The sequence below is a fragment of the Numida meleagris genome, chromosome 6 (genome assembly GCF_002078875.1).
Source record: "Numida meleagris isolate 19003 breed g44 Domestic line chromosome 6, NumMel1.0, whole genome shotgun sequence".
In the NCBI taxonomy this organism is placed as follows: domain Eukaryota; kingdom Metazoa; phylum Chordata; class Aves; order Galliformes; family Numididae; genus Numida; species Numida meleagris.
In genome coordinates this window covers 43,493,666-43,518,505 of record NC_034414.1, presented here as the reverse complement: position 1 = coordinate 43,518,505, position 24,840 = coordinate 43,493,666, and the positions used below count along the sequence as shown (strand labels likewise).

The window sequence follows — 24,840 nt, the reverse complement described above, 5'->3', positions numbered from 1 at the left end:
ACTGAGATCCTATGGAGTACATATATTAGGTCAAAGAAATCTCTTTGCTAAAATGGTAAATTAGAATCTTACCTCTTTCTAAAATGCCTCTAGATTAATCTGATGGTTTTCAGTACAGATCACACAGCTGTGTAAGGTGAAATAATGAAAATTCCTAGCTTTTAGATAGTGTTTATGTCAAGCAGGTCCATAAAAGATATATCATTTGTCCCTTATAGGCAAGAGTCAACAGGCATGTAGACGGGATCATTAGCATTTTGGTGTCAGAATTTCTATTTTCTATGCACTAGTTGACACTGAAGGTTAGAACTTTATAGATATTTTACAGAAGAAACCAAAACTGAATTTGATGGCTTTTCACATAAGTTTTTCTAATCTGACTGTGGAGCTATCATATTTTGGGTATAGATATGCTTTTACATTCGGGATTCAGTTCAGAGCTTGTTAAATCTGTTGAATTCTCTCTTAAGAAGTTAGTAATGTGATCCACAGACCATTCTAGCCCTTTCAAACTCCCACGCAATCCACATCTTTATTAAAAATAGATACATTCAAGTATTCTTAAAGAATGTGGATTTCCTATTAAAAACATTAATATAAATTATTGTGTAGTATGAAAAGGTAGACTTTGGCATTAACTCTGACTCCCTTTCAAATTCCTTTCAAAAGTGGTTCAAACTCCTTTCAAAAGCTTTGGCTTTTATCTGTTTAATTTATGATTATAATTTTTTTTTTGGAGAATGTAATGCATGTAGTTAGTGAACAGAAACTGGAGAATACAGAGCTAAACACATAAACCAGGTTTAAATCCCCTGTGTGCTGTTCACATTGCCTAAAGGGCTTGTAAACATACTACAGGTCACTCAGCAGTGATCCTTATGCTGATATACATGTGTCAAATTGAAAGCTGGAGACACATGAGGCAAGTAGCGTGACACTGAGCAGAGGCGTCAGACACCCGTACGGTCCATCATGCTGTTGTAACCCTCCCCTTTCTTGGCACCTGCCTTAGTGCTCTGCATTAGCTGTGCACATTGGGCTGCTTGCAAACTGCTCCAGGGTCACCATCAGAGGACTGAAATGATCAGACATATTTTCTCTCTCCTCTTGCACAGCTGCACTGAGAAGAACCTGTAAATGGAAAAATATGAGATATACTCCCCATGATCTGCTCCAGCCGGGACAGTCAAGCAGGAAAAATGAAAGGAAAAAACCTGCGAGCAAATCCAAGAGAGCATTACCAAAGACCTGTCAGGGCTGGAAGCAGCCATTAAACAGAAGGACTGGAATTTATCATGTCTAATAGACGTTTCTAAAGTGGATGGTTGCTGAAACACAAATTTTAAACAATTATTGGAAACACTTTGTAAATAAAGTTGTGACAGTCATAACGTTCATTAGAAAATACAACTATTTTAGAGCAAGCAATAAATTCAAGCACGAAGAAATCCATATTATTCCAGGTTTATACTACTCTGTACTCAATAAGGTAATGCTGCTAGTGTCTTACTCATTACTTTTCTGTTTTCTACAATTATTTCAATCTCATTCATCTCATTCTCTGTATTATTCAAGTTTTAGTGCACGTACTACCAAAACACATACATTATTGAAAAGATGCTCTCACCAACACCAACAGAAATGATGCACAAATCCAGAACAAAAGATCACTATGGGGCTTAACATAAAGAAACTGCAATTTGTATTTATACACACACATATACATAGCACCTGCATGTATATATTCTTATGTTTATGTCCTGTGTATCTAAATAATAAGTATAAATAGTGTGCTTGTATGTATGTTTGTGTGCATATTTTAATGTATGTGAAAAAATGGTGAGTGACAAATGTTGCAGTTGTAAGATAAAGAGCAAACTGCAGCATCCCAAAATTGCAGTCAATTGATAAACAGCTTTTTTTAAAAAAAAATCTTGAATATAAACAGTTTCAAATGTTATTATCTTGTGAGGCAGCAAGCAGAAATCTATCCCCTAAGCCAATCATGCTAGAAAAAAAGCTGACATGGTATAGTAAAAATGATGTTAAGACAAGAGAAGTTGTAGGGTTGGTACCTCTGGGTATTTTATAGTCTGACTGCAGAACTTAGAGGAAATGATAATTAAAAGACTGCAAAAAAAAAAAGTAAAACTCAGATCCTTCCCTGCTTTGGTAGGACCTCTGTTACAGACCTCCAAGAGGACGAAGTGAAGGTACCTTCAGGGGGTCCTGTACAAAACAAAGGTCCTGCATAATGTTGAAGAGGACCTGTAATTTCCTGCATCCTCTCATGAAATATTCCAGCTCCACTCTGCCATCTTCTTGAGTCATCAAGGAAAAATGACAAGACTGCAGTTACTTCTCTCCTTTTCAGGACACTTAGTTTTCTGAGATATCTATGTGAAGTAGCTGACTTACTCAGAAGTCAGTCTGTTCTATCTGAGTGAGGAAGAAGAAATACTGGTCCCATTCTCTTTGTGCAGTTACTGATAAGAGCCAGTAATAACCTATAAATATAAAATTTCTATAGCCACAAATCTCAGATCATTCAGATTTTTGAGCAAAACTTTCTAGCTGTAATGAAATGTTGAAAAATATTGAATTTAACCTTAAATTGATAGAAAAATTATTTTAAGATTTTTTTCTTAACTTGAGCTTCTTGCATTTTAAGTCTTTTGCTAAAAAGACCATTGCTATAATGCTAGCAGAATTACATTTTACTTGTTCTAATTACTCTATTCTATTTTCCACTTGTTCTTAATTTTGAACTGTATAGAAGAATGTCAAAACCAAAGCAGAAAGATAGAGAATTATAGTTAACTATAAATTTGCCTGAAAGCAGGTATCACATAAAGACAGTAGACTACACCTCAGAATTTTTACAGATGACAAAGTATTTCAGTGCATGGAGAGTCCTCCAAATAAAGATGACCAATTAGATCTAAGAATACCATGAACCTGATATTAGTCCCTGAAATCAGGTAAAAAAGAAACGATTGTCTTCAAGATACACAATGAAAATATATGTGAAAAGCTGCGCAGACTTATTGTTTGTGAATGACAAACAGAATGCATGCTTAGTAGGGATTTTTAATAAAAAAAGCTTTAATACCTTTAAGCTTTTTTTTAAAGTACTCAATTACATATTAATAGAATTACTATGATAATTTGGAATATCTCCCCTTTCTCCATATATTTACTTTTCTAAGTCATACATGCTTTTCAGCAGCTAGGAGCAGTGTCTAGTATTGGTAAGAAAAGATTTTTTGAAAAAATACAGAGTTAATGTGCATGTATTTTTTTCTGCAATCCTTACCTACAGACACAAATGCCCTGCATGAAGAAATGACATTTGCAGTAACATATACTACAATATTTGACTTCACACCAACTCTCAAATTTTCTTAACATGTTTCTTTAATCAGAAAAATTCTTAACATTTGCATTGTAAGTCAGAGAACAATGAATTACACATTGGTTCCTGAACTGTGATTGCACAAAACAGTTTGTGAAGACATTTGAGATTAGCCTTGAAAGACTATCATTTAAAACATGTGACTTTAAGGCCAAGCCAAAGCTTTAAATTCAGGAGGGTGTGTTAGAAATTTGGAAGGGCTTATCATAGCTAGAAATAGAAAGCTATTCTAGTTTGTTAGTCATCTTTTTAAATACTACTAAAGTTTTGAGCAAACATTGTGAATTTCCTTTAAATAGTGATTTTATTGCATTTTCTTGAATCTATTCATTTAAAGGTGCTGTAGGTATTTCCAAGGATTTGATTGTTTTGGAATACAGTATATCTATTTGAAGAGGATCTGATCTGAAAAGTCTGAAAAATTGCAGAGGAATAGAAAGAAGAGAAAAATAAAATTATGTTAAAGGGCATATGAGTCTTTTTTCATGTCCAAAAAATGTCAGTAAAGAGGAGTATCACTGTTTTCTGTACTACTATCGTTACTACTATATGTCATCTTCACAGAAAATAATCTGTTTTTTCTTTATCAACAATTTGTTTTGAAGTATAAAAATTACGTCATTCCATTCTTTAAATATATTGTTCAAATACCTATCACAAAGAATTTTATTTATCTGTGTTATTACCTGCTCCAAATTTATAAGAGTTAAAATAATTATTTCACTTGAGAAATACAACATTTTAATTGTATTTTTCTGGCAATTGTGCTTTTCAAGAATAGTCATGTTCACTTTAGCACTTTGACTATTATTCACCACAGAAACATCTTGCTTTTGCACCGAGCATGTTAAAGCTGTAAACACACCAGTCTGAGCTGGATTTTCCGTAAGTTTATACGTCGTTTTTCAAGGTATTCTGCACTTAGAAAAGCAGTATAGTGCAATCAGCGTGACTTTTGTTCTCCTTCTGTCTGCTTTCTACATTTGAATAGACCAAGTGCATAGGGTCAAAATTGTTCTTACTCTATGCAAGATGCCTCTAAGTAAGTGTATCTATAATATAAAATCTTAATGAATAAAACTTTTAATGCAAACTCTTGCATGCAGTTTTGCAGTTACATATGTTACCCCGTGTATGGAGTTCTAAGCAGAAAATATGTGTGCTTGTATGTAAAAGAACCTTCTTGCCATGCTTAGTGGCCTGTTTGTGAATTTTAAAAGCTCATATTTTCTGTGTCTTTGGAATGGACATTGTTGGTCTGTTTTACATTATTATCTTACCTCAGTTTTTCTGAAGTATTTGCATTTCATTGCACCACTAACTTTTCAAAACAGATATCTGTTAAAGCGTAGGAGTACTGTTTTTCTTGGTTATTTCATATGAGGACAATACACAGTGTAACATTATAGAGTTTATCATACTGGGTGTTTTTAATCTTTCTGGTATATACTTTATTCCTATAAATATTCAGATTATAACTGAAATCATTGGAACCAGGATTTCACTATAGCAGTGTTCTAGCTTGTTTTAACGATATAAAGCATTGTTAAATTGTTACCACATTTCTACCCATGTAGTTGAATTATTTTACTGAATGGCCACCAGTGCTTATATATTTCTGTTACTTCTATTCTCCACCTTCCCATGGTAAGAAAAGGTAACTTAGGTACCAAGGTCTAATCTAGCTCAGAGGAAATACCATGTTCAGGAAGCATAGTGAATGCTGGAGGGAGTGATGTACACGTAGACATACTGCGCAACAGCTATTGGTAGTTTTCCTTGTCTTTCAGGGTTAAGACAGAGAATGAGATAACTTACAGAGAAATTTTGACATTCATCAGTGTTACATTCCTAAACTCTGAAGTGACACAGCTTGTAACATTCAATATTTCAGGTTCTGGCAAAGGCAAAATTTAGTTATTGTATATGTAACTCTTCTTTCCCATGTACCTAAAATATATTTTTATACACACTGCATATATTGCCAAATGTATTAGGTAGAAGGTATACAACAATTTATTAAGGCTTATGTCTGAAAAAATTCTGAAAATTCAAGAACAATTTTGAAGGGAGAATTGGGAAAAAAATCACATTTCATTTCAAGGAAATAATAAATCGGTAAAATGCAGGTTTAAGACTGTCAAGGATGAATGTCAAGTGCATTTATCGAATGACTATGCATATAATGGGTCTGAGCTTCCACATATAGGTATCTGTTGTAGATATGTATAGTTACTTAACTGTACCCATTAATTGCAAATACTGGATTACAATCTGTTCTTTACACTACTTTCTTATATGCATATCAAAATGAGATAACCCTATAAAAATTAAATATGAGAAACTGAAGTAACAAATGATTTAACTCTTTGACAGACAGAAGTTAAAAATATTCATCCTTTAGCATCTGAAGAACATGGGCATACAGTAAAACATTAGAAAAAAAATTCCAGGAATGAAAGAACAGAAGTTGATATTTTTGTTTTTCTATTTTCTCTTTCAGATGTTCACATTCTTATTTTAATCATCTTGTTCATATAAATACAGAAGGATTGATGTTATTGTTTTAAATAACTTTTTACTGAATATGTCAACAAGATAATATATAGTGTATAGCGAGGTTTTGAAGTTAACAATGCGTGCAACATGGCATATTGCAGAAAACAGATAATGCAGACTTCAAATCATCTAATTTTCTATGTTAAAGATAGAAAATATACCAAGCACAGAACAGAATCATGTATGCATGTCTCAGTTAAAATCAGTTTTATGAAAGATCATCTTCAGATATCTGGGACCAAGTGATGATGACAATTTTTTTAGTGGCTTGTTTCTGAGAGGACCAGTGGTCAGCTGTCATTAGGCACAATTCCTACATAGTCCCAGTGTAATAAAATTTTGTCGGATGTCTTTTGGACTAGTTTTGCAGAAGGACTACTAGCCAGTGTTCTTGTAAAGAGCAAGGCATTCTATGCTGTACCTAAGTTTAATGCCAAATAGTTTGACATTGCATGTATTATCACTTGAGATAGAGACTGCCCAGTTCAGTAGAGTTCAGGGAAGGAGTTATCATCAGCTTCCTAGGATTATCACTGTGTTTGGAAGAGAGCATCAGGCATGATTTAATGAGGCTTAAAGACAGTAATGCTTAGGTTTGGCATTCATTTCTTTCTTGTTTTTTGTTTGTTTGTTTGTTTTCCCACTGAGTAAAACCATTATTCTCATGCTCTAAAAAAATAAAATAAAATTAATATCTCCATGTTAAAATTTATGCTGAAGAAGTACTATAGATGGGAATTAACCACTTCACTGTCAAAATCTGAGACAACTTTCCTTACAGTATCATCAATAAAGTGCCTTATGTAGACCCTTAACTTCGTAACAATATAATATGCATAAAGTTATTTTCCTTGTAAAATTAAAATCAATACTTTTCTTAGAGGAAGAAATTTTCTCTCTTAAAAAGAGAAAATGATTGAGAGAAAAAATATAGTTGAACTACTCTAGTAAAAAATAGCATAAGCTATTTAATTTTTCTTTTAACATCACATTCATTGTATTTCTTTATTGGCTTACAGGAAAAATTGCTAATATTTGAAGTCAAAAGTAAACCAGTGTCTAAATATTCTTATGAAGAAATTCAATAATAGTGTTTCCAGTAATAACTTTTTAAAGAAATGTCCATGCATTCATCAGATTATTATGTTATTATTATTATTTTTGCTAACAAGCTACATGCAAGGAACATTTGTTATAATGACAGAATCTGTGAAAAAAGGACCTTTTTGTAAATAAATAAATCTTCAGAAGGAATTGTAGCACTGAACAAAGTGGTGGTGTGATACCAGTTTAACATAATTTCCCTTAAACTCTTATTTTATTCCACTCATCAATCTTACCTATACACTTAGGTCAGTTATGAGCAGTTTACAACAGACAATGGGTGAGATGTTGTCTGTAACCATTCATTTGTCTCCACATTCAATGAACACCTGCAAATAAGGATTAAGAATTGATCACTTTTGAGTTTCTAATGAGTTGTATGTGCACTCATTTGGGACTTCTGCTCTGTAGTTCCCTTAACTAGTATCTGTAGTCAGACATTTCTACTAAGTGAAGATGACCCCATCTTCACAAGCCCAAGGAAAACAGTTAAATGTTTACTGATAGTAAACTTTATATCTCCAAAAGATCATTGTCCTTTTTTAACTCTGATTTTTTTTTTCCAAATCTAATGAAAACTCCTCAATATACTTATCTAGACAATAAGAAATGAAGCCTCAGTTGTCTGCGTGACTAACACTTTGAACATTCCCAAACATTGCTGTAGGCTGAATACATGAATTCTTCTGCAGTTGGAAAGCAATTTCAATAGGAAGAATCATTCTTCGAATTCAACATATGTCCTATTGGATTATTAAGACTGCAATTGTGAATTTGCTTAGGTAATTTTCCCACTACTATCCTTGAATTTTGTTGTAAGTGGCTTTCTACTTTTTTTTTCTGAAGTGTACTTAATGAAAAGAATCTTTGTCAGTATCCCTTATCAATATATATTTTCTTCTTCAAACTGAAAAGAAGCTTCAACTATACTATCTTTAATAATACTGTGATTTTTTATCTAGGTAAGCCAGTTATACTCTGCATACATGTATAGACAGTTCATCATCCGAGATGAAACCAAGCATTTTATGAATGTCTTCAGTTTTCACCTTATTAGAACAGTAACCACATTTATTGTCTTCATTTTAGGCTTGCGATCTTCCACTTAGAGGACAGCTGAATTCCCTGAATAAGAAATTTGCTACAAGTAAGGCTCCTAGCTCATCCTAAAACTATGGTATCCTGAGGCCTAGAACAGACGTTCAAAAAGGAGGATAAAGATTCCTCCAGCATCAGTCATTGAAGTATGAAAAGCTAGCATGTGCATACATTCAAAAGATGTCCTTTGAAATCAAACATACAGCTTGTTATTTCAGTGAAATTATATGTTACATCCACACCCAATGGGAATCTCAGTTTCTACTTAGTCTCAAACTCTTATGTGTCCAGCATGCAATGGAAGCGTGCAGAAGCTCAACTATTTGCTGCTTGTCTTTTGGGCTTTGGCAGCTAAAACATATTAAACAAACAAACCAAAATTATCAACCTTCTCATCATAATTGTAAGCAAATACGTCACAGAGAAAAGACTTTGCATAGACGTTTCTATCTAGAATTACACCATTTGAAATCATATGGCAGCCTTTTATTCAGCAAAATTTCAGTGACTTTACTATTGCAGTAGCCACACAGGTTGCCTAAAATACCTGTTATAGCTGGAGAAAATAACAAATATACAGAATATAGAGTGGAATTTCAAACTGCAGTTATAAAAGGGGTTAGGGTAAGGATGCAGTTCCTTATATAATGATTGTACTTTGCCATCAATCGTAACTGGATTCATTTTGCTTTTGCAGAAAATGAATGTTATCATGCAATTTGAATTTGAGAAAATGGACACTCATAGACTGCTGGGTTTCAAGAATAGGTTGACTGAATTGAGCAAAGGAAAGGATTAAAACCCTCTCTCCCAACATAAGCAGCCTCATAAAATGAAAAGTCCAAGCACTGCACAAGAAAAGTGCTCCAGCTTTTATTTCCAATTCACTTCTCTGTCCCTAGATAGTCACTGCAAAAAAATTTATTTTGTTCCCTACTCTGTCAAAAAAAAAAAAAAAAAAGTTTCTCTTTTTTCTCCTTGTTGTGAACTTTTGCTTGTCCCCAAGCTCAGGAGAAAGTAAGTCACATTTAAAAAAAAAAAAAAAAAAGAAAAAGGAAAAATTAAATTCCACCGCTGAGTTGGCAAGAAATCCAGAGTTCCTGGCAGCCACAGAGTCAGTGGAGTTGTTGGAACATGGTTTAATTTTGAGAACAGCATTGTAATTTTCATACAAGCATGATGCCTCACATAATGCATCACTCAGAAGTGATTCCAGCTAAAGAAGTTGAGGGAATGAAAGAACAAATTCTAAGCCCACCTGCTGATTTTTAAATACAGATCATTGTGGAAAACTTAAAAAGCTTAAGATATCAGAAGGGTAATTTGGAGAAACAGTGTACTCGTGTTCTCAAAATTCCTCAGTGAATATCCATCTCTGTTCACCTGAATGGAAAAAAAACCACTGAATTTATTCATGATTTTCCCTGTTGTACATATTTCAGTTCACAATAGGCCTGGAAGTCTTTTCAGTAATAAATTAATCGTTCGTGTTTAGGGTTTTTTTTTGTCGATTGTTCTTATCTTTTTCTTACTTCATACTGAATGTAAGTCAAACCGCTAAATCAGAGCTTGAACCATAAAAACCAATGGCAACCTTTCCACTGACATTATATTTTGTAACGTGTTTTCACCAATTTCCACTTTCAGACTGGAAATTCTACATGAATACCGCAGAGATGGGAGCACTTAGAATTTCCCTGTTTGGGTTTTACCTGAACATGCTGTGTCACAAGTGCTGCTCTATTAATGAGAGGTGCAATCTAATGACAACTATCTGTTACATACTGATAACCTTCATCTCCCACTGAGAAGGGTCAAAGAATTCTTGAAGCTTCTTAATCATAATGAAAAGCAGGAACCATTTCTAACATAAAAATGCATGGCATTGGGGGACATTTTCAGAATAGATTCTGCAAATAAGAATCAAGGTCACTTCAAGTTTGACACTGAGTTCTGTCTACCTTTCCAAGTATACTGGGGAAAACTAATCAAATAAGAAGTAGCCTTTTTGGTAGCAGTCAGAACTCTAGCCTTGAGTTGGAGGTAGAAAATACGGAACTGACAAAGTGGAACAGAAATATTTCAAATTGTTTGAACTCAGCAGCAACTGCTGGATTTGAGTCAAAAGAGTTTTACGCATTTTATCTGAATTGCTTTTGGCCGTTCCTAGTAACCCTGCTTTAATATGCACTTATTTTCCTGTATTACAGGACACCTAGGAACTTACATCGCTCAGACAGCTTCGACAGCAAAGTGGTTAATGTTTGAAGAATGAGTCATTCTTTCCTTTGCCATGACACTGGGTTCTTATTGTACAACCCTGTACAGTACTTAGCAATATTTTTTTTAGATTTAAAAAGCAAAGTTACAAAACCATTTGCAATTGACTTGAAATAGAAAAGATAGCACTTTTTAAATCCCATTATATAGTACACCGTATAAATTACAGAGTATTCAAATGCATAAATGCATCTGTGTAACATTTATCAAATGTAATTTTTTCATTGTTGTGAGGGTTACTTTTTTTCAGAGTTTTTTCTCTTTGTCCTTGACACCCCCATCTCCCCTCACTATCATGTATGACAGTGCTCCAGGTCTGAGACATTGCTATTGCAGTATCGCATGTTGTTGGGGATGTGGCAGTCTGTGTAGTTAATGCCCCCATTTGGGGTATAAATGGGCTGCAGTCTGAAATCTCCTTTAAGGAGCTGTTCATTATTTAAGGACACAATCTGGAAGCTGGTTTCCGTCATTTCCAGGATGGAGTTGTCCTTCTTGGTCCCTGCCTCACAGTAGTCATCTTTCCGACGGCCCCGGTTGTATTTCCACTTCTGGGAGGTGTAACGTCCCTTTTTGTGCATGTGCCAGCAAAAAATGCTGAGCAAGACCACGAGCACAAATATCACTGCACCTCCAATTAATCCTGCAAGCAGAAATGGGGAACCCAGGTTCTGAGAAGTTGTCTGCTCATGGCTGGAGGGGATGTTGCTGCCGTTGTTCAAAAAGGAAGCCTTGGTTGTGGCTTCTGAACAGACAGTGTCTTCTCCAGTTCGGTAATTATTATAAGCATCCAGAGGAACCAAGCAAATCCGATAGGTGGATTTGGGCTCCAGATTTACCAGACTTAAGTGTTGCTTCTCACCACTAACTATTCGCTCCTGAACAATTCCTCCTACCAGACTATGGCCCATTTTAACCCATGTGAGTTTATATGCCATCACAGTAAAAAGAGATATCCAGTTAACCTGGATGCAAGTATCATTCACAAAATGGATAGAGAGTTGAATTTGTTCAGATATAGGAGGTGTTACCCTTTCTCTGTCTTCCCTGTCAGGCACAGTGGGGAGTGTGACTATGGTAGGAGTCAAAGGACTATACTTAGTACTTGGGGGAGGAACTGATGAAGAGGTAACTAGTGTAGTTGGCTTGTCTGTAGCTGGGACTGGGGTGATGATAAGTGACAAACCAGGGGTGGTGGTGGGGCATGACAGCATATTCATATTAAGCTCCCTGACTGCCATACCTCGGACCTGTTCTGGTCCCTGGCACATAAAACCCCGTACATTGATGGAAGAGGGAATAAATTTGAGCCATTCAGTGACCCACTTAATACTGCAGTCACACAACCAGGGATTATTCCTTACGGTGAGTTGCCTCAGGTTGTGGAGATTATCAAACACACCCTTTACCAACATCCGAAGCTGATTGTTGGAAATATCAAGACGTTCCAGTTTGTGAAGATTTGAAAAGGCTGTAAGTGGTATATGGGTTATCTGGTTGTCTTGCAAGTAGAGTCTTAGCAGATGTGTACCTGGAAGATCAGAAGGAGGATAGGTCAGTGAATTACGGACTATAGAGAATTCCTTGAGCTTGGAGAGGTGGCTAAAAGTGCCTTCAGCTATGCCTTTATTAGTAAGTAGATTGCCATCCAGAATCAGACGCTCCAAACTTGTAAGATTCTGGAAGGCCAAGTCTGAAATGACAGCAATTCGGTTTTCATCTACTCGAAGTTCTTGTAAGTCCACTGGAAGGCCTACTGGTACACTGCTTAAGTGATTCTTCGACAAGAACAGAAGCTTGAGGCTGATGGCTTCCCGGAATGCCCCATCCTCAACTCCAACAGTGGAGATGGAGTTGTCATCCAGGTGCAGTTCTTCCAGCTTCAAGAGCTGAGCAAGAGCAGCCCGAGAAATGGTCTGAATGTTGTTTTCCTGCAAGTGGAGAACCCTGACATTTTTGGGCAGGTTCATTGGGAATTCATCCAATTGGTTGCCATACAGATAGACTGTGTGCACAGACTGGACACTGTGCAGCTCTGCAGGAAATCCAGCATTATTAATTTGGTTATTATGGAGGTAGAGGACAGTTACACCCTCTGGTATCCCAAGAGGCACTGAGGTCAAGCTTCTCTCATTACAGTAGACAAAGTTTCGGTCACAGCGGCACACTTTTGGACAGGCCGAAGTTTTGGAGACCTGCATGTACAGCCCCAGGGAAAAGATGAGCCATGATTTCATGAGAACAGCCCAGTCTGAGGGCCACATTCTAGTCAAGGAACCCATTTCCAATTTAAAGAAATAAGGTATCAAACTGTTAAAGAACTGATAACAATAATAAAGGACAAGTAGCAAAATATCAGGTCATTAAAATTGGCTTCAGATTATGTCCACTGTTCAAGCAGAGATAAAGTCCTTCAGGCTAAGTATAAAATAATCCTTTTACAATTGGCCCACCTCCTACTGTTAATAAGAAAGCCACAGTCCTATTAGCCAGGGTTACAAATTTTGTTGCTTTCCTCCATGTGTGCTGAAAGAAACAATAGCCGTGTTCTTGTAGGTGAGCGACCAGTTAATTTAAAGCTACCAAAAGTTGTCTGTGTACAAGTTGCTTGGAGCGATAATATTTCCTTTCACTGAAGTCTGTTGATGTTATGCTCAGCTTTCTGAAGTCAGCAAAGTCCTCATAACAGCTATCAGCTGGATCTGGCCTGCCTGTTAAATAAAAGAAGAAAAAAAAAATGAATACCATGAAACGTTTAATAGGGAAGATCAAGCCCTTTGGAAGACTATTCTAAGGCTGTGCTCTTTATGGCTTTCTAGTAAAAAAAAAAAAAAAAAAAAAAAAAAGCATTAATATTAAACATTGGCTTAATATTACTATTAAATGGTCTTGAAATAGGTTTGATGCAAAGACACTGCAATGATTGAAGGGCTTGCAGTGACTTCAGTGAAGGCTAGATGTGTCACTTCTGCTTGAATATTGTATCTCCAGTCTTTGTCTTCTCACAGAATTTCAAATGCTAAAACTTAAAGATTTTGCTTTTTTTTTTTTCTTAACTGTTTTTTTCTTTTACAGAACTCCAATGAGCCCTATTCATTGATGCTTGACAGACTAGACTCTAGGCCATAGTATTCAATCACACTCTGCATTTTTTCATTTCCTATCAGACTCTGGAATGTTCTGCTTCCATTTCCATAATGCCCTTACGTATTTTGTCATTCAGCTTTAATGCATACTGCCAGATTATTGCGCCTCACTACAGTAAGTTAGCTACATATGAGGGGAGACTTCTAAAAAATATGGTAATCTACAAGTACAAGAAACTCTGCTGTAAGGTATACACTTGTTAAAGCTATCATCTTTATATTGTTACTTATGTGAGCTGTGCTGTCAACAAACTTCAGAATTAGCATTCCACTAAATGAAACTGGCTCACACCCTCTCAGTTATTGTTTTAGGACTTCAGCTCAGAAAACAGCAGTTTTTCTAGAGAACACCTTCTCTGAAACTATAAAGGTTAGATACTTCTTTTAATTCTGCTACACAGTAGTTGGTGAATGGCTTCATATTAAAAAAAAGTGTTAGTTCTCGTGTAGATGAGTTTATATTTTCAGCTTTTAAGAGTACTTGTAACTTTAATCTTCTCATATACTATTTGTCATTCAGATCTCTAACTAAAAAATTCAACACTTTAAAGCATGCAATGGAAGATACTGCATTGCATGCTATGGTAAAACATTCCTTGCCTTACTATATGTATAAATATGTATAACTACGTATAAAATTATAAAATATAAGAGATGCATTTTATAACCCAAAATAGAGGATATAAATAAGTATTGTAGATCTCCGCGTCTTCCATTGTAATTACCCAAACAAAATAATTTTCCAGATTTTTTTATCAGACTCAAAGTTCATTGGCTGTGATTTCAGTTGAACAAAATTTTGGTGAACAGAAATCATCTTTAAAATTCACTTTTCCTTTATTTAAAAAGACTAATCATCATCCATTTTTTTCAGAAGTGCAAGAAATGTAATTCAGGAGTACATGAAAGCTTGTCTTTCTGTTACAGTTGTACAGTTTATAACACGTCCCAAATGTTACATGGGACTGTAAGTGCAGAAAATCTCTTTAGGAGTCAAAATTGTATAACCTTGCAATCTTGCATTTTTAGATTACTGAATTTATCTGTAATATCATTAGGTATCAGCCTCATGGCTGGAGCAGCTGGAGATAAAAACTGAAGCCCTGAAGAGTCCTCTACTTCACCATTATGTCTTCAAATAGTAAATGCATCATATGCATGCTGTTCTTTTCTTGATACAATAAGATTATCTATACCACTATTCAAAGATTTCTCTCAGGCGTATTTTGGTGAAGAATGTTTTCTTTTTCATCATGTAAGATCATGTGATTCTATAGAGAAATCCTAGCAGGATTGCATCCTAATAGGATCCTAAGTGTGACAGTTTATCTGCCTCTAATATGGCCTGTCTCCCATCTAGATCATACTGCTCTGATCTGTCCTGACATTATCTTTCCAAAATAAGAAAGAAAGTGCAGAAGAGCCTCCTCTGAGATGCGTGGGACTGCACAGAATAATAATGGTTTTCTCACTCCCTTTCTGTCCTCAGAGTGAGACAATCTGCACCTCCCACAAGAGTCAATACATTATATTCAGTTCTATTTTGATCATAAATATGATTGTTGAATAGGTTTTTCTGACACTCAGCTATGATGGAAAGCCAAGTTGAGAGCATGCAGCCACAGTCAGCTGCAGTTCCTGATGAGCTGGGGATCTCCTGCGATGAGAATGTTTTATTAATATATGCCTATACATTCACCTTACTCTACGACCTCTGCCTAAAGTGCCTCTCAGCTTGGTAAATGTGGCTTCTAAATAAAAGATTTCAGTAAAATTTTTAGTAAATTGGGTCAAATCATGCAGCTCTTCCTATCAGATATTACAAGTAAAGGACTTTTGACTGGATGGTCACTTAACAGCAGTACTTTGTAAGGTGACACTCCGGAGTACCCCTCCTTTTAATGGCTACAATTATTTTGCCCTTAGAAATCTTTTAAAACTTTTCTGCTGCATGTTTGCTTCCCTTGCACTATTGATGCTGGTCAGCTACACTTCTGGTGTTGGGATTTGGACTAGATGACCTCTAAAGGTCCCTTCCAGCTCTAAGGATTCTATGACTCTATGATCTGTATGACACTCAGCTGAACATGAGCCCACAGTGTGTCCAGGTGGCCAAGAAGGCCAATGGCATCCTATCCTGTATCAGAAATAGTTTAGCCAGCAGGACTAGCAGGACCAGGGAGGTGATCATCCCCCTGTACTCAGCCTGCACCTCAAGTAGTATGTTCAATTTTGGGCACCTCTTCACAAGAAAGACATGGGGACCGTGGAGCATGTCCAGAGAAGGGCAACAAAGCTGTAAGTGTCTGGAGCACAAGTCTTATGAGGAGCATCAGAGGGAATTGGGATTGTTTAGTCTGGAGAAGAGGAGGCCCAAGGGAGATCTTATGTCTCTCTACAACTCCAAGAGGACACTGCAGATTGTGATGAGGTGGAGGTCAGGCTCTTCTACCAAATAAATAGCAATAGGATGAGAGGGAATGGCCTCAAGTTGATCCAGGGTATGTTCAGATTGGATATTATGCAAAATTTCTTCTCCTAAAGAGAGGTGATGCATTTGAACAGGCTATCCAGGGAAGTGGTGGAGTCACTGTCCTTGGAATAACCCCTTAAGGAAGGGGTAGATGCAGTACTAAAGGAAATGGTTTAGTGGACAATATTGGTGGTAGGTGGATGTTTGGACTAGGTGATCTTAGTGGTCTTTTACAACGTTAACGATCCTATGAATCTGTGAAAGGGGGTCCTTTTATTAATGCCAGTATCCTAAACTCCAACGAGCATACTAGTAACTAATATGCTGAGACTATAAAACTTGTAGTACAGAAAATACGCATTGTCACTCAGGCAGCTACTGTTGATTGTATTAAGCAAGAGCACAAGGACAAATCTAATATGATATTTATGGCTTCAGAGTTGACTGTGGTGTAACAGAGGGAAGCAATAAGGAAAAAAATAAACAACTGAATGGGTTTAAATAATTTTGGAAAGACTTTACCTCAGTATTCTTCTACAACTATTTAATAATAATTCATAGTGGTTGTAACAGTTTCAAGAGCAGAATATTTCAGCTGATCTCAAGGATCCAAATGCAAATTGCGTTATGTCCCTGTGTTAGAATACTCAATCCCAAAGATGTAAAAGATATCAGATTTGAACAACATTCTTGATTTGAAAATGAAATTCCCAGAAGGAATAACATCTAAGGCAAATTTCAGAAGGCTGGAAAAGTTTTCTTTAGCTAATCACCAACACTGAGAGCAGGTGGAATAATTATGCTTTCTCCCTATCTCTGTAATCCTGGCTTTCTGAAGCAAAATCTCTATTTTCAATATTCTTAGAAGAACGTAACTGAGTCTGTCCATAAATGAATTGGTCATTTACAGAGGCAGAATTAGGGAAGTGGATAAATTCAAGGCACTCAATATCTCTTTATCTCATGATTGTAAATCTTCAGAATTGACTCACAATCTGTAAATTGTTAGTACCTTGCTTAGCGTGAAGAGAGCAAGTTCTAAAAATCAAGATGGGAAGAGAGGATAAGGGTAAAAGAATACAATGCAGTTAACTTATTTTATCTTTTTAAACTAACATCAGTAATAACACATCTGCTCATCATCATCTTGATCATTTTTGTTACCATTTCTTTATCATGTACACTCAATATCTATTACTTCCCATTGTATCCTCCTTGGAGCAAAAGACATGTCTTCGAAGTTTCTAGGACATTTCCTGTATTACTGCAACCAGGATATTAAATCCTGTTAGGATTTAAGGAATGAAATATAGAAGTTGAATGAAGCATACTGAAATAGATGAGAGCATATGCACACATCTTAGGTGGCCATGTCTGAAAATTTCACTTAGTGGCCTGAGTTCCTGACATCAATGTAAATGTTCCCTTTCATATTTTAGAAGTTTTTGAGGAATGTTTTTATCTCACTGTCTTCTCAAACCTGCTTTATTTACATTCTCTTTTGGCATAATTAATATCTACCTTTGAGTGTTAGATAAAAATTTCAAGTTTGTTTTTGTTCCACACTGGAACTGAATGGCTCCTTTCACATACTTTGATTAAAGTTATTAAAAAGGCTGAAACATCTGGCTGCAAGTTGGAAAGGTGAAGGTTTTATTAGTCTCCCCTTCACTGCCAAGGAGCATCCACATAATTTCAAGCTACAGTCATCCTGCTTTGTATAGACAATGCAATTTAGCTTCAATAAATAATCTTGTTTCAATAATTAATATATATTACTGAAAACACTACCAAGTTACAAACTTGTAGTATCTAGGAATAAAAACTGACATCTAACTAGCAGCTATTTCATGGATCTCTTTCCTATCTTGCTCACCAGCACTGATTCGATGGCTGAGTCTACAATGTCTATAAATCTTCCAAATGGCTAAAGGGCAATCTTCACTACCTTTCATGCTGCAGACCTCCAAGCATGCAGTCCCAAATGTAGTAGTCAAGACTTCTGTGGCTGCCTCGGAACCTGCTGAGGTTCAGGAGGGAGAAAACAAGCACAGGAGTCAAGGAAGAAGAATAGCTTGTGGAGTACAGCCTGCATATATATACATACAGTCCTGTGTTACAAGCACAGGAATCTTGCTGTGCTCCTGAAAACAGGTTGTCTGTCTTCAGTAGTTTTCTCATGTTGTATACAAAGGCTATTAATTTTTTAGAAGGAGTAAAAATAACAATGTTAACTATTCCATCCTTCAAGGAATCCTAAAAATAATTAAAAGCATTGACTAGGGATCTGGATATTTTTTTTTCGGATAATCTGACCACATAGCATCACTTTTCCTGGCAGTTTACGCATTTATCTGAACCCGAATGCCATAAATTAAAAAAAAAAAAAGCCAAACTTGAATTCAAAAATTGACGTAAATCAAAAAGCAAGCAAAACGAACACCAGATCGTTTACCCTTTTCGCTACTACCAGGCTGTGAATACTATTCAGCACAAAACCATTTGGCATAAATTTTCTTGGCTTTTCCACAGACCAAAGTCATAATCAAGTCACAGTCTTACTCTGCGTAATTATCTTATACAGTAACTGCAAGGTTATTAAGTCTGGAATCAAATGACACCCAGAAAACAAGTATAATTCCATTTCTCTGGAACCCTGCACTTAAGAAAGATGTTCTGTATTTCTATCACTTGGTAACAAAAATAATTTTGTAATATTACCTGATAAAGCCCTTTTTTTCTAAAAAAGTAGAGTTCACATCTACACATGAATTAACATTATACCTTTTTACTGAGTAGGAGCCAAATGTGTTGGTGTACTGTGCATGATTCTCTATGAGTTACTTGGTTTTGAAAATCCTTAATATCAAGCCATAATCTCTGCATCACAGACACAGAAAGAATAGCATTATTTCTTGAGAAACTAAAGTGGTTTTAAGGGAAACCTTTTTGCATGCTTGCTGCCATGGCTGCTTCATAGTTAGGAGTGTGCATAATGTAAGAAGAGGTAAGGAGGAAGAAAAAGAGGTGAAGAACAAGACAAGAAATCCTCCCTGGTGCTCTCTTCTCCTTAAGTGAATTCTGATATCAGTATAGTGGTCAGTAGCCAGTACTGGAAAGAAAAAAGTGTCTCTACACACAGCTGAAAACACAATTCAGTTTATATGGACAGATTTTGGTAGAGGAAGTCATTATTACCTTTGCAGTACTGCTACAAGAATGATTCAGCAAATATGCACAGTGAGCTCTTCCTTCATATTCTTCTCTGCCTTGATCAGGTTATTTCTGGTTTTGCCTCCCATTTTGCCCTTACAACTACTTTCAAAATCTCAGATCAAGTGGCCTGATGGAGGCAAGTGAAGTGAACTTGGATCTGACTAAGTAGAGACGGGAAAGTTTAGAAAGTGGTTCATATTACAGCAATGGGTGTAAAGATCTTTCTCTCTCTTGCTCCTCGAAGTCTCTTTTTCCAGCAACATTACTGCAAATTATTAAGCAGACATATTTTCCAGAAGGATGCAGGCTTCAAGAAGTCCTTTTTTGAAAGGCATGACATTATAATCAACATAAGCTTTGCATTTGGAAATGTGTGTCAGGTAATTCAAGTACTGGTTTTTGCCAGTCATGAGGAATCTGATAGACCCCAATTCCTGTTCTATAGGAGGAAAAGCTATGACAGCAGAAAACTTTCCTTTCTGATCATCAAAAAAAAAAAAAAAGAAAGAAAGAAAGAAAGAAAAGGGGATAAATATGGAACTTGTTTCCCTCCTGCTTTGTCAGTTCCCACCTCCAGTACAACTTATCTTCACTAATAGGAGCCTGAGATTACCAGCAGATTGTTAGCTTGACAGCCTCTCTGCTGCATGACTGAGAAATCATTTGATCTCTATAGTACTCTGAGAAAATAATTATTTATGTATTCTAATAGTGAGCATTGTTCCAAGTTAGAATTTTATTTGTTTTATTGTTCAGGCTTGTTCTTTGCCTGAAAGTACTACAGAGTGCAATTGTTGCACATAAATGAGTAGGTCAAAATAGAGAGCAAGCTACTGGAACACCTGGAGTGGTCACTGCACTCCGGGAATGAGGGCTGAAGTAGCTGCAAGTTCACTAGTGTAAAGGCTTCAAGTCAAGGCTGCCCTTCATCCCATCAGACACTTTGCTGTGCTACATACCTGACTAAATTTTGTGTACTTGTCTGTAAGTGGATATTGAAGTGCGTAAGTTCAGACATGGAGATCGCTGCCTGCCTAGACTAATGTATTTTTGTTCCTATGTTTAATTCACCAGTTATTTATTTATGAGAGAAGAACATTATTTACAAAACTTGATGTTGTGTAACTTCATCAAGACTGTATCGCCTGTGACAATTAATTAACAGCTACTACAGCCTCTGAGCCCTGAAACATCTGTATTTCCATTCAGAAAGAAAAAATTCATCTCTGCTCATGTGAACAGACACCCTATAGATCAGTACAATTTTTTTCACAGTCAGTGAAATCAGAGTATATGACTATGTTTGGAAATAATAATAAAAAAAATTACTTCAATTTCAGAAATTAAATGCTACAGAACATCTAATGGCAAATATCAAAGAAAGTTCACTCCTATTGCAAGTGAACACTGTGGTGCTATTGACTGAAATTTGTCTTTCAGTTTGTTGTACCACCTAGTCCAATCTAAATGTCTGTCTGTATGGATTAATCTTACACAGACTTTTGCTATTAAGTGTTTCAGCTTCTGGCAGAACCAGAAGGGGAGTTCTAGAATTGGAAAACTGCCTCTAGACTTCTGAATTCTAGTGTAAGAATCATCAAAAACAGTTATTTCAGCCAGTTGTAGCTATCAGATGAAAAGGTAATGAGGACTCAAATGGCATATCAAAACCAAAATCTTTGCCTGCACAGTCATGTAGGATTTCATCATAAAACATAAGGGGGAAAAAAATGTGCAGAACTCCAGCATTTTAACTAACACAAGCTTTTGAGTTGTTTAGGATGTGAAGGTAGCCCAAAAGTCACTGATAACCTAAGCACGTGCTTAGGAGGAAATATCTGTGCACTCATTATAAAATAGCTGATTGTTGAAAATTTACTCCAGATGGTAACCATTGTGATATTTTCACTCTAGTGGGCAAAGAGGAACCTATGATCACCTCCAGGACTCATATTACATGGAATCTTGCACCTAATAGCAAAGTGCTATTTATGTATTTATTAACCTTCCCCCAAGGTCTAGTCTAATTTTTCACCAGTCTAATGCTGTTCAAAACTTGACAAACTTGTTAAAAAGTGAGAACAACTGATTTACTATTGTGGAGAATTAATTCCTTAGTCTTTCATCTCCAAAGACCTGATCTCATATCTTTGGTGAGATAGTTTCGATGAATCTCATCTAGTACTCCATAAACTGAGCAATATATTATGTGATGATATAAAGCTGGATTGAGAAAGTTGAAAATGACAGATGAAAAGAATCTTACATGAGGAGCTCTCTGGAACATTTCAACAAAATTCATTTTCATTAAAATATATGGTTTTGCTGAAACCCCAAGTGTTTCCTGGAGATTTGACAGTTTTGCTTACATTTTCAATAAGAAATGTGCCTGAGGTCCAGTGCTTTCTGATCAGTTATGACCAGAGTGAGAGAGAAAAAAAAAAGTGAGGAAGAGTAAAAATTTGACCTTTTTTATACATAAAGGTAAGCTTTGACAAAATTTCACTTCATGAAAGCATTCATAAAGTACATTTAAAACCATGAATGCTGTGGAATTATCTGCCCTTGGACAGCTCTACTTGGCATGGTCAAGGGAAAAGAAAGAAATAGCTTGTTTGCTTTCTTGATTCTTTTCCAGAGGGCTTACAGCTTTCTGTGACAAAAACTGGACATGTATGTAAGAAACAAAAATAACAACAAAAAACCCTGATAATACTAAACTAATTCTAAATAATTCCTCTTTTGTAACACAAACATTCTGTACTGTGTTTAGCATAATGCATTTTGTACTAAGAAAAAATGAAGGCAACCTGCTGTTTCTTTGCAAGCAAATTGGTCTCTACCTATAAATTATTCCACACTGTGAAGCAAAAAGTTTGCTTTTATCTAGAGATATGTGGTCAGCCTGGCAAAACATCTTTGGATAATTTGAAAAAGCTGCTTTTAGTGACCTAAGTGACTAAACATTGCTTCTGTGGAGATAAGATCTTGACACATTTTATATATGTTGCATGGTGCTGCATAATTGATGAGATTGTGTGTAGTGTCACATTACCTTGTGGCTACTATTCATTTAGTCCTAAGAAAATGAGTGTGGGCTGCCATATCTTATCTTCACTATTAGTGGTGCATGGTCCAGGGACAAAATATAGCATGAGCTGTCCCCGACCCCTCTAGGTACCCTAATATAAATAACAGTGTAAGTGTTGTATGAAGATCTTTCCAACAAAACCAGAGGATTTCTCTGTCTCTTTCCTATTGCTTTGCATGCTGCTTGCATTCACAGTACTAAAAAGTACTCCGTAAACACTGCTAAGGAGCTATTAAAAATAATAAAGTTGCTTGCACCCTAATTGCCACTGAATACTGAAGAGAACCTGTCATGCATATGGTGTAGCCATTTACCACTGAATGTACCCCTGAACAAAAGATTTTCCCCAGCTAGAGAGCAAATCTTGCTCACAGGACACAGCCCATGTAATAGGCAAACAGAAGGTTATTAAACAAAATTTTAAATCATTGCCATCAGATAGCTAGTTAATAGGAAAAAGGAAAAGATATTAAAACAATGGATAAAGAATGTACAATTAAGCCTCTGAAATCCCTATTCAGCTAAATAGCTGAAATATTCATCAACTGTACAATGTCTTAGCATCAACAGTGCCTGACAAGGGTCTGGGGATCTGGGGTTGTTATCTTTTTTCAGCAATCCAATTTTCTGCACGCGAAGGTGAAGCAAGTGCAATATTCTCACTGTTCCAAGAATGTCTCTAGAGTGCTTCATATAGGAAACACACTGTACTTTTACATACAATTAGAATTAAAAATATATATAAAAAATCAGCAATACAAATCAGTACAGTTATAGCAGTAGCTATTTTCTAGCAGAACAAAAGTGCCTAACATGCAGTGGCATTTTCTTAAAATCCACTGCTTACCTAGGCACTGGTAAAAGTAATTATTTACATTAGATTACAGAGAGAAAGAAAGACAGAAGCATTAGAACAAATGAGCTTACCAAGGATACAATCCATTTAAAAATTATTTTTTTTTATTTTAATTTTGTTTGATTGTCATTTAGTTTTTTCTTTCATTCAGATTTCTGTTAATTGTGTGATACTCCCTGTTTTCAGTGAGAGGGTCCTGTTTTCCCTTTCAACATTGATGGTTAAGCATATATTCTAAGATGGTAAACATATGAGGCATAGAAGGATAAGGAAAATATGATAGGTGGATGGATAAAATAATTTGGTGCAGTGAGGCTGTAAATACAGATCTTGATTCTAACAGCAGATATTTTTTGGCACTCTTTTGGTGAAAGCATATAACACTACATTTCTGACGCAGTCATTAAGTTTTCCCATTTAATGGGAAAGTTAGCTGAGAAAGAGAGGCTGAAATGAACTGCACAGATGGAAACAGAGGGCAGCTTGAGTTCTAGGTACAAATATAAGTAAGTGCAAGCTCGAAATAGTAAATAGACATTTCTGACCCAATGATTCCAAGACTTTGAATTGAAACCACAAGAAGATGGTGAGAGGTCTTAAGGGATAACAAAGTAATAAGCAAAGGCAACATCAGGCAGCAAGAGCAGTGCTCGTGCAGGATGAAAGAGAGCACGTTACATGTTTAAACACTGGCTGCAGCAGTTTACATCATCCAAGGAACTATGTGCTGCCTTTAATTTCTGACAGCAGCTCAGTTCCTTTGAAAGAAAAGGCAAATCAGAAGACATTATGTTTATATCTGCAGATGTGAATAAAGTCACTTCTCAGTCTTCCTCCTGCTATACTCCTTTCTTGAAGGAGCAGAGATCCTGAATACCCAAGGGGTGCACAAAGACAAAGCAGAGCCATGTAGACACCTTATTTCCAGAAGCTGGAAATGTGCTGCCCCAGCCAGTTATTTTCTGCCTCACCATGATGGCTGCAGAACAGAATATTCTGTGTGAATAGTTTTACATGCTATACAGCATCACAAGTCTTCTAACCATGAAGAGAGAAAACAGGTTAAAGACATATACTGGTAAGCAGCTGATTTTCTCCAGAATGTTCTGAGTGATCAGGAAGTGTCTGACATTTGTATGTGTTATGAAGAGGCAGCTCACAGTAGAATAAACCCTGGTACGCTGTCCTAATTTTTCTGTCATTATACTTTCCTAATAGATGCTCTAAAATTTTTTTAAACAGATCTCCTGGTCTTATTTTACTTAGGACTTTCAAAGCCTTCATGTTGAAGGAATCCTGAAAAAGTTAGAAGAAAGTACTGAAAGCCATTCAGCTTTGTTTTTCCACTTCTTCCCTTTGCCTTTGAGATCTGTATGTGGATGGATTGGTGAGATAAAAACTGTGAACAGGCCTTAAAAATGACACCTACCAGCAGCAGAGCAAAAAGAAGAGTCCTCTCCCATTAGTGCTTCTCATTGGGTGATCTTTAGCCTTGGGCAGCCAACATGAGACTTGTGCACCACCTAAACTCTCTTAATAGCTTTTAAGTGGGTCCAAGTTGGTACAGAAGCTTAGAGCTTGCCTTCAGCCCAAAAGCAAATT

At 36.2% G+C, this 24,840-nt stretch overlaps 1 protein-coding gene across 2 annotated transcripts in view; it reads right to left on the bottom strand.

The window, feature by feature from the left end:
• FLRT2 (fibronectin leucine rich transmembrane protein 2) overlaps positions 3,395-24,840 on the bottom strand; it is a 64,455-nt gene continuing 43,009 nt past the window's right edge. For both annotated transcript variants that reach the window (XM_021402295.1, XM_021402294.1), the window contains exon 2: positions 3,395-13,167. In XM_021402295.1, coding sequence (XP_021257970.1) covers positions 10,750-12,738 — 1,989 coding nt within the window. In that variant the 5' untranslated portion in view covers positions 12,739-13,167 and the 3' untranslated portion in view covers positions 3,395-10,749. The remainder of the gene's footprint in view (positions 13,168-24,840) is intronic.